We start from the raw sequence: 10,933 nt of genomic DNA, 5'->3' as shown, positions 1-10,933 counted from the left end.
TAAACTGAATTAATTTAAAATACTTTTCTTCTAAATGGCGCATACGTCACATAGTCAAATCAACGAAAATTATTGATTTTGCATATCAATTGCTGTTATAAAACAATGGAAAAGGTTTAGAAACATAAACATGCTGGAAGTTGCTGAAACAGTAATGTTAAAGACAAAATTAAATTTTCATAAAGAATATTGAAAATTCGCCGTTTTCATTTTGCTAAAATAATTGTTTATTGCGAGATAAAATCACGACTCTCCCTCGCTTCGACTGACAGGAGGTTAAAGCCACCGAACTACCGCGTTGTAAAAATCAGCAAGTTGAACTGAAATTCCACGTTGATTTTGCTGTCAACTTGGTTTGTTTTCAATATTGAGCATGAGCATGAGCATGGTTGACTGCCAATGAGCTGCTACTCCGTTATTGACGGATCAGCTGAAGTTACACAATGAACCGACAGATGAATAGTGGGAGCTGCAGGAGATGCAGTTCAACAAAGGTAGGAATGTTAGTCCGATAGTTGAAGTTGCAGACTCATCAGACACAGAGTTTCATCACGGGAAGTGGGGGAATTGTGTTAGTAGGGGAAGGAAAGGAAAGGTCAGGATTCATCTTGGTAGATGATATGACCAGAAAGTGAAACAATCGTTGCCTTCCGAGCTACGACGCTATGAGAAGGTCTTATCAATCGCGTATTTTTTATTTCTTACCGCCGGCGTGCCATCCAAGCAACGATGCTTTGGGAAGGACTTTCAAAACGAAATGAATTTTGAATTAACGTATTATTCGGTGATGTACAATTTAGGATAGATCAGGATTCATTTTTGTAAGATGATATGACCAAAAAGTGAAACATTATCGCTGCCTTCCGAGTTGCGACGCTTTGAGAAGGACTTACCAATTCCTCAACCGCGTATTATGTTTAACTTCTTACCGCCGGCGTGCCATCCGAGCAACGATGCTATGGGATGGGCTTTCAAAACGAACTGAAAATATAATATATAATTCAACGACGCGAATCTCTATTTCAATGCTTTTCCGATCTACTTCTCGCGGGTTCGCGCGTGCCTATTCACACTTCGATCGATCCAACGAACACCACACGACAGATGGCCCAACTTCTCTGGCCAACTTGGTTTGTTTTCAATATTTTCCAAAAAGTCAGTTGAAAACTCAAGGCAACCCTTGACAACAGCTGAATACTTGTTTTGGGGCTGTCATGCGGCCATTCTTCTACGGTCATATGACCGCGCGTAAACTCTAATTATTGACGCCTACGACAATACTGTATCTTGGCACTGAACTGACAAAAACTATTTTTTTTGCAATTCCGTCTTGAAACTATATACTTTTCCTGTCATTCTCGAACGACGAAAAAGCCTACTTTTCTGTTCAAAAATAACAGAATCGAATAGCAACACTTTTCAAAATATATACTGAAAAGTTCTACTTTTCAGCACTGAAATGGGTGATGAAAAATTGAACTTTTTAACACTTGTTTCGAAAAGTAACACTTTTCAACAATTTTTTGATTTAAACGATTTATTCACAAAATACATGAAAATTTAACTTAAAATTTCACTCAATGAGTGTTTAATGGAATTGCAAAAAATGTTTTATGAAACTCATTGCAAAACTTGTTTTTTTCAGTACTCTTCGTATTTTTCCAAATCGGTGAACCTCGTTGGATAAATGTACGACTCGTGCTGAAAAAATCCCCTTTTTGCAACTTGTTGCATGAACTACTATTTTGCAATTCCGTCGTGAAACTACTTACTTTTCCTGTCATCTCGAACGACGAAAAAGCTTACTTTTCTGTTCTAAAAATAGCAGCATGGAATAGTAACACTTTTTAAAATTAATGAACTTTTCAGCACTTGTTTCAAAAAGTAATAATGCTCAAAAAAATTTTGAGCGATGAATTGACAAAATACATGAAAATTTGACTTATAATTTCCCTCTCACAGAATATTTCGGAATTGCAAAAAATGTTGTATGGAACTCGTTGCAAAACTTGACTTTTCCAGCACACGTCGTATTTATCCAACTCGGTGCACCTCGTTGGAGAAATTTACGACTAGTACTGACAAAAATCTTCTTTTTGCAACTTGTTGCATGTAATGCAAACTACTTATTCATAATGCAAAATTGATCAGAAAAAGTTGCCTAGAAGATTAGCTTTTGTGGCAAATTTATTTTTAATTGCTTCTTAGAGAAAGAACTTAGACAAAATATCATATTTTTTACTTTAAAATTAAATTATCAATTTGAATACAAAACATAACTGGTGTGACCCCTAACATTGATTTCATGTGAAAGAAAGGGCAATTTGAACAATTTTTTCAATCTTTAGAACAAAATATATGTTTTTCTATGAAAACAGTCAATTTTTTCAGTAAAACGCAAATTGCGAGCTCAAACCGATATTTGGGAATTTTTCGTTGTATGAATACATTGTTTCCGCCACATCGGCTTTTTTGGGATACACTACTGTAGATTCTTAGGCTCGCCCGAACATAACCCTCAATTTCTGGTCCAATTTTCAAATCAAGACTAATACTTTAAAAGAGCGTAATATTGAATATTTTGGGCTTGAATTAGTAGTTCGCGTGAAATCCGTTAAATTTTAATTTTGTAACTCCCGTGAAATCTTACTTCAATGTAAAAATTAAACTTCATTCATTTGAACAATTACTCTTTAAAAAAACAAGATTAGTGGATACTTATTGAAAACTGAAATTTACCTATTGGTACACACAAAAGCCTTTAAAAAAAATAATAAAAAAACATTCACAATCGAATGCAAACTTAAAAAAATATAACTTAATCACTTAATTTTTGGGACCACATTTTGAAATGAATGAAAAAATAACGAATTTATAACTGTTAAAAAATTAAAAGCTTTATGTAACTCCTTTTTATTCAAAATATTATGTAACACCTTTATATTTAAAAAAAAAAAATTAATTAAAAATTGAAATTTATATCTCAGTATTTTTGTTTAGTCAGAAAATTAAGATTAGTAATTTGAATCTGTCTTGCCATACTTCCCCATAGTATAAATGTGACTCTAGCAAAACAAAACAAAAAAAACTGGACATAGTCAAATTTATCATGTTGCAAAATCTTCGAAGTAAAAGTGCTTTATGTTAATTTCTTTTTATTTGAAATCAAACCTAATTCCAATTATTTGGAGAAAACCATAGATTGAAAATTCCCATTTTTCGATGAAGGCCACGTGGGTTATGTACGATCTCTATTTCTTTTCCTTAGCAAGTTTTGAAAAGTTTTATTTAATAAAATGAAATAATTCCTTCCTCATGAATAAGTTTATCCCACATCGAAGAAAACCAAAACAATTTTCTGTATATACATTTTATTTATTGTAACTTAGGAGCGGCCGTGGCTGACTGGTTACGGTGTTCGCTTTGTAAGCGAATGGTCCTGGGTTCGATTCCCATCTGCTCCCAACGAGAAAGTATAGGAAATATAAATCTTGAAACTCTGAACATGTACGAAAAATCAAAGTCGCTCGAGTCGGGGTTCGATCCCCCGTCCTTTGGATTGGTAAGCAAAAATGCTAACCACTAGGCCATCGCGACTTGGTGAGCTATGACTGGAATTAGGAATACTGTTACCACCATCAACTATATACGCGCTGGGTCCTTGTCCATTTGACAAGGGTTCGGAAGTTCTAAATAACGTTTGAATCCGATTGGTGCAAACGTTCTTCAGGGCGGGGCTTGTCGACAAAGCTGAAGTACCTCGCGCTCGGCTAGCCAGCGTAGAAATGGGTCACCGAAGCTCGGCAGAGCTAACACCTTCCAAATGCCTATGCGAGTTATTTGCATGTATAGAATGTAGATCTAAAAAATACATGGAAACAACTCAATTTGTAAGAAGCGACCGCGTGGTCCCGTTTGGTTGGTTGCACACACACACACACACACATACATTTTATTTATTGTAACTTGATAATTTACCAATGAAACCGAATCGAATTTAATTTTATAACAACAAGTTTGAACTTAAAAGATTGAGGTTTCAAATTGATTATTGAAAACTAACACAATGGAAAAACACGTATTGAAGATTAAAAATTTATAGTCAAAATACAGAAAAAATATTTAAAAGATAAATGTGCATGAACGAACTTTCCGAACCTCTGAATATTGAAATATTTATTTATTAGTTAAGTTCAATTTGGATTCGTTTAATTATAATATCATTCGCCTTCTTCTAGATGACGTTTTTGAAAATAAGTACACAATTTATTGCTTGTGAATTAATTTATTGAAATCAATGTGTTCAAACCGTGACAAATTTAATTGCAAAATAAGTGCCGTACATAACGTCAATACAAAATACAATAATCAACCAATCGAAAGCATCATTCGCCCCGAAACTCCAGCTCCTCCGCTCGCAGCGCCAACTTGCGGATGTTCTGCAAACACCCAGCCGAAGCTTCCTGTAGTTCGCGATCCTTCGAGCCAACCGTCTCGAGCAAAAACGGAACCACGCCACTCTGCAACGTAAAGAAACGTAACCTCGTTCCACAACACCACCCACGTATAGCGCATGTAACATTTACCTGGTGCATCGTAATGCAGTTCTGCGGATCTTCCGACAGCTTCTGCAGCGCCATGGCCGTGGTCCGGTGAACGCGCGGGTTGTTGCTGACCATGTACCCGACGATGGGCGTAACGGTGCGCAGTCTGCCCAGTTCTTGGGTGTTGTTCGCGTACGGTGCACAGCTCGCGATGGCCGCCGCCAGGTTCTCGCGCAGCAGATCATCGGTGGTGTACACCAGGTGGGCCAACATCTGGATGACCTTGTGGTCCGACAGGACAGAGAGGTTTTCCCGATCTTTGGCGATGGTGGCGATCGCAGCGCAGACGGCCGAGAGGACAAAGTTGTCCCGGGAGCTGAGCAGGCCGACGACGAGCTCGAGTGCTCCGACGAAGCTGCGGACGAGTTCACCGGAATCCTGAAAAAGGTGTGGGTTAGTTCTAGGTTTGGGATGGTGACGGGACAAACCTTAGCGTTTTCGATACAAGGACAGAGTGCCCACGCGGCGTGAGCTTGTACTTTCGGGTTAGAGTTCTTGAGCAGGGACCAAATCAGGCGGATCGCGTCCAGTTCTTCCATAATGGTCATGCTTTCCGGATCGGAGGCACACTCTTTCAACGTTTTGGCGATGTTCTCCAGCAGGGGGGCGTGCGTCATGTTGAGCAAATTGACCAGCAACGGAATTCCGTTAAACTGGCGCAGAATTTCGCGGTTGTTCTGGTACTTGACACACTCGGAAATGCAGCCGACGGCGTTCGTGAGGACATCTTCGCTTTCGTCGTTGAGCAACTGGACCAACACCTGAACGGTTTTTAGTTGGTCCAGCTTTTTAACGTTCGCCTCGCTGGCCGCACACTTCCAGAGCGCTCCGGTTGCGGCCGCCAGCAGGGGCTTGTTGTCTCGAACCGTCTTGTCCTTTGCAATACCTACCAGTGGTTCCAAACCCCCCGAATCCCGCACCATATCGCTAGCGGTCTACAAAAAGCAACCCCGTTATAATCAAGGAGTACAAACCCACCCCGTTACCTTATCGCTGGCACACTTGAAGATCGCCGAACTGCACTGCCGCTTCAGGTCCAGGTTGTCCGACGTCAGGTGCGACACGATGTCGTAGATCATGCCCTCCGTCGTGATGGCCAGCTGGTAGTTGGCTTGCGAGGCGCACTGCTGTATGGTACCCATAGTCGGAACCACAATGTCAATGTGGACGCTCTTCAGCAGACGGCCCATCAGCGGGACGATGCCGCCCTTGCACATGAGCTCCTTGTTGTGGCGCGACTCCGAAAGCGACCAGAGGGCGCGGGCACCGGCCCGGGCCATGTCCAGCATTTCGCGCTCGTCCTCGCTCAGCTGGTCGCGCTGGGAACGGAGTACACTGCCGGGAAAAGGAGAGTTGACGAAAATTTATCATTATTGATTGATGTTCTTGAATCATTTTGGTCATTTTGGTCATTTTAGTCATTTTGATCATTTTGGTCATTTTGGTCATTTTGGTCATTTTGGTCATTTTGGTCATTTTGGTCATTTTGGTCATTTTGGTCATTTTGGTCATTTTGGTCATTTTGGTCATTTTGGTCATTTTGGTCATTTTGGTCATTTCGGTCATTTCGGTCATTTTGGTCATTTTGGTCATTTTGGTCATTTTGGTCATTTTGGTCATTTCGGTCATTTCGGTCATTTTGGTCATTTTGGTCATTTTGGTCATTTCGGTCATTTTGGTCATTTTGGTCATTTTGGTCATTTTGGTCATTTTGGTCATTTTGGTCATTTTGGTCATTTTGGTCATTTTGGTCATTTTGGTCATTTTGGTCATTTTAGTCATTTTGATCATTTTGGTCATTTTGATCATTTTGGTCATTTTGGTCATTTTGGTCATTTTGGTCATTTTGGTCATTTTGGTCATTTTGGTCATTTTGGTCATTTTGGTCATTTTAGTCATTTTAGTCATTTTGGTCATTTTGGTCATTTTGGTCATTTTGGTCATTTTGGTCATTTTGGTCATTTTGGTCATTTTGGTCATTTTGGTCATTTTGGTCATTTTGGTCATTTTGGTCATTTTGGTCATTTTGGTCATTTTGGTCATTTTGGTCATTTTGGTCATTTTGGTGATTTTGGTCATTTTGGTCATTTTGGTCATTTTGGTCATTTTGGTCATTTTGGTCATTTTGGTCATTTTGGTCATTTTGGTCATTTTGGTCATTTTGGTCATTTTGGTCATTTTGGTCATTTTGGTCATTTTGGTCATTTTGGTCATTTTGGTCATTTTGGTCATTTTGGTCATTTTGGTCATTTTGGTCATTTTGGTCATTTCGGTCATTTTGGTCATTTTGGTCATTTTGGTCATTTTGGTCATTTTGGTCATTTTGGTCATTTTGGTCATTTTGATCATTTTGGTCATTTTGGTCATTTTGATCATTTTGGTCATTTTGATCATTTTGGTCATTTTGGTCATTTCGGTCATTTTGGTCATTTTGGTCATTTTGGTCATTTTGGTCATTTTGGTCATTTTGGTCATTTTGGTCATTTTGGTCATTTTGGTCATTTCGGTCATTTTGGTCATTTTGGTCATTTTGGTCATTTTGGTCATTTTGGTCATTTTGGTCATTTTGGTCATTTTAGTCATTTTGGTCATTTTGGTCATTTTGATCATTTTGGTCATTTTGGTCATTTCGGTCATTTTGGTCATTTTGGTCATTTTGGTCATTTTGGTCATTTTGGTCATTTTAGTCATTTTAGTCATTTTGGTCATTTTGGTCATTTTGGTCATTTTGGTCATTTTGGTCATTTTGGTCATTTTGGTCATTTTGGTCATTTTGGTCATTTTGGTCATTTTGGTCATTTTGGTCATTTTGGTCATTTTGGTCATTTTGGTCATTTTAGTCATTTTGGTCATTTTGGTCATTTTGGTCATTTTGGTCATTTTGGTCATTTTGGTCATTTTGGTCATTTTGGTCATTTTGGTCATTTTGGTCATTTTGGTCATTTTGGTCATTTTGGTCATTTCGGTCATTTCGGTCATTTCGGTCATTTTGGTCATTTTGGTCATTTTGGTCATTTCGGTCATTTCGGTCATTTCGGTCATTTTGGTCATTTTGGTCATTTCGGTCATTTTGGTCATTTTGGTCATTTTGGTCATTTTGGTCATTTTGGTCATTTTGGTCATTTTAGTCATTTTGATCATTTTGGTCATTTTGGTCATTTTGGTCATTTTGGTCATTTTGGTCATTTTGGTCATTTTGGTCATTTTGGTCATTTTAGTCATTTTGGTCATTTTGGTCATTTTGGTCATTTTGGTCATTTTGGTCATTTTGGTCATTTTGGTCATTTTGGTCATTTTGGTCATTTTGGCCATTTTGGTCATTTTGGTCATTTTGGTCATTTTGGTCATTTTGGTCATTTTGGTCATTTTGGTCATTTTGGTCATTTCGGTCATTTTGATCATTTTGGTCATTTCGGTCATTTTAGTCATTTTGGTCATTTTGGTCATTTTGGTCATTTTGGTCATTTTGGTCATTTTGGTCATTTTGGTCATTTTGGTCATTTTGGTCATTTCGGTCATTTTGATCATTTTGGTCATTTTGGTCATTTCGGTCATTTTGGTCATTTCGGTCATTTCGGTCATTTAGGTCATTTTGGTCATTTTGGTCTTTTAATGTTTTTTATTGTCTTTTACTGTCTTTTATGGTCTTTCATTGTCTTTTATTGTCCTTTTTGTCTGTATTGCTTTTTGCCGTTTCTAACTCACCTAATGGGAACGTCCAGCAGATCGACCAATCGCGGCACTCCGTCGCACTTGCGGACCAGCTTCCGGGCGAGCCGCACCTTGGCCACGTTGCCGAGCGTTTCGGCGGCCATGATTTTGAGATCGCGCCCGGGTTCCGACAGTATCTGCACCAACAGCGGAATACCTCCTAGGTCAACTATCGACCGGCGGATGTCCAAATTCGACGAAACTTCCGACAGGACCGTCAGTGCCCCCAGTCGACACTTAAGATCGTTGCTTTCGAGTAGATTGACGAGCACTTCCAGCCCGCCGCAGTCTTGAATCGCCCGTTGGTTCATCTGCGTGGTGAGGTCGTGATCCTTGAGGCAGCACAGGGCCACAATCGTGGCGGTTTGGTTGCCGGCCTTCATGTACTTGACCAGCTTCTGGATGTGCCAGTACTCCGAGGGTACGTCGTTCGTGTGCTTGGATTCCTTCCAGCGTTCCTCCTCGTCCGAGGACGAGACGGCATCCGTCGAGTCGGACTCCTCGCTGTTGTCCGGTTTGGCCGCGGCAAAAAGTTTGTCCTTGCCGGCCGGACCACCCCCGAAGACGGACCCTTTGCGCGGAGCGGCCGCACCTTGCTTACCTTTTCCTCCGCGGACGACTTTGGCGCCGCCTCGGCGTGCTACGGCGGTGGACATTTTTAACAACTTCTTCCTGTGCAGAACCGATCCGGAACGTGTACGGCGTTAAAGTGGTGGAATTTTCCCTGTTTTTGCTGATTTTTTACACGACCTCGTTTGATCGATAGTCGGCCCGTGGGTTGCTAGGATCCAAGGTGAGACACAGCTGATTTGATTGAAGGCATTTCTGATTTGTTTACGTCTGGCCCCGAGGAAAGTTTGCAAACATTTTTCGGTTGATTGAGGTTATGTCTGGCAATCGGTCCAAGGTAACCATGGCGCGAAATTTGAATTCCAGGTGGGCGCATGCGCTGAAATCAATTAGGCAGTGCTGCCAGTTTTATTGAATCACGAATAAAACATCAATAAATCTAAATAATCTAGCAACACTTCTCAATTTCAGAGAGCGAGAGCGCAAAAAGAGAGAACTTTACCGCAGCCTAGACACCAACCCTAGTTCACCAATTTTCCGCCAGATGTCTCTACTTCCACCAACTTCAAGCTTAAACTTGGCACAAACCAGTTTTCAGTGTTGAGGGATTCCGAGCACGCGCTTCGTCCGCGTGGACACTTCTTCGTCGTTGGAAGGTGGCCCAACAGCTCGCGGGATGATTGATGGTCCCCGCCGTCGAAGATGAATCAGTGCTGCCTGCGCGTCAAAAAAACGAAACTTCCCACGATGGCGGAGTCAAAGTGCTGCTGCTGCTGCCGGTTGACACGAGGACACCTTAATCTACTCCACTCTTGAGGTGGACAATGGGACTTGAGTTTCACGATGAACGGGACATGTCGCGGATTTCAATGGTTGTGGTTCATTGCGGGGTTTGGTCACGTACTAGGGTGGTTTTGGGATATTTCGAAGAAATCATGGTTGTTTTTCAGGGAGTTTAAATTATGTGTGATTCATTTGACAATTTGGTTGGAGAAGTTTAGTTGATTTTTTAAGTACGTAATGGATAGTTCTTTCAAACACATTTAATTTTAATGTATTGTGTTATAAATCAAGGCGAAAAATTACAGAAGCCTGTCCAAAAATTTAAACTTAATCACTAGAGAGCAACTGTAAGGGTTAATTTATTACATTCATCTTGAGTCCTATTTGAAATTTATTTATCAGTCGTATGTTGCCTTGACCATGCTATGTTGACACATTGCAATAAGTTTCATTGTTTATATATATCCCTAACAAATCAATAAGCCTAACAACTAATTCCACATATAGTGACAAATTATTTGTGGTATACTGAACTATACCACAAATAGTTTTCACTATATGGGAAATTAGTTGTTAGGCATACCGATTTTATTAGGGATATCTCAAAAATATATCTCAATTCATGATCCTCATTCGATTCAACTTAAAATGCACGTGCGATCACAAGGCACGACGGTGACGATATCTTTTTAATTCGACCACTTGTCCACCCCGGGATATCGTCCATCAATTGTAACGAGCAAAAAAAAGGCGATAATAAAAGCAAAATTAAAACTGGTCCAGTCCACTCCACCCAAATGCAAGCCCCATAATCGTATATCATTTGGAGCAATCAATTAAGCCATAATGATAAATGAACCTGTCGTTTTGCGTGCCAAGTCTCGCCAAGTCCCCGGCGGTTCAGAAGTTGTTCAGAGTAAAAAAGGATCACTCAAAAAAAAGCAAACCTGAAAACGCCAACCGACTTTATAGAACCTGTTGCGATACCAAGGGGAAGGTGCATGCCAGTGCCGGTGGACCCTGCCCGTCACTCGAATGTCGCATGTATGTCGCCTTAAACTGGCCACATTAAAGCGATAAGAGGCAATCGAGCTGTGGCTTCCAAAGTTTTGCACGGCCCCAGGGTTTGAAGGGGGTGATGGGGTGAACGGTTGAATACGATAAAAATTGTTTAAAAAAAAAGATTTAAATTCCAGACATATAAATTTTAAAAACTGACTTTAAAACGATAATTTCATGAAAAGCGAAATCGTTTTTGAAGAAAG

At 40.2% G+C, this 10,933-nt stretch overlaps 1 protein-coding gene across 1 annotated transcript; it reads right to left on the bottom strand.

Annotated features, from left to right (window-relative positions):
* Nucleotides 1-4,298: 4,298 nt before the first annotated feature.
* Nucleotides 4,299-9,111, bottom strand: LOC120419470 (armadillo repeat-containing protein gudu). Its single transcript, XM_039582156.2, has 5 exons — nucleotides 8,310-9,111; nucleotides 5,591-5,939; nucleotides 5,033-5,539; nucleotides 4,587-4,982; nucleotides 4,299-4,520 (listed from the first exon to the last, which is right to left on the bottom strand). The coding sequence occupies exons 1-5, from the start codon at nucleotides 8,969-8,971 to the stop codon at nucleotides 4,386-4,388; spliced, it is 2,049 nt and encodes a 682-aa protein (XP_039438090.1). The 5' UTR covers nucleotides 8,972-9,111; the 3' UTR covers nucleotides 4,299-4,385.
* Nucleotides 9,112-10,933: the final 1,822 nt, after the last annotated feature.

The sequence above is a fragment of the Culex pipiens genome, chromosome 2 (assembly GCF_016801865.2).
Source record: "Culex pipiens pallens isolate TS chromosome 2, TS_CPP_V2, whole genome shotgun sequence".
Taxonomy (NCBI): domain Eukaryota; kingdom Metazoa; phylum Arthropoda; class Insecta; order Diptera; family Culicidae; genus Culex; species Culex pipiens.
Note: the sequence above shows the minus strand (reverse complement) of the source record. Positions and strands in the feature narration are given on the sequence as shown.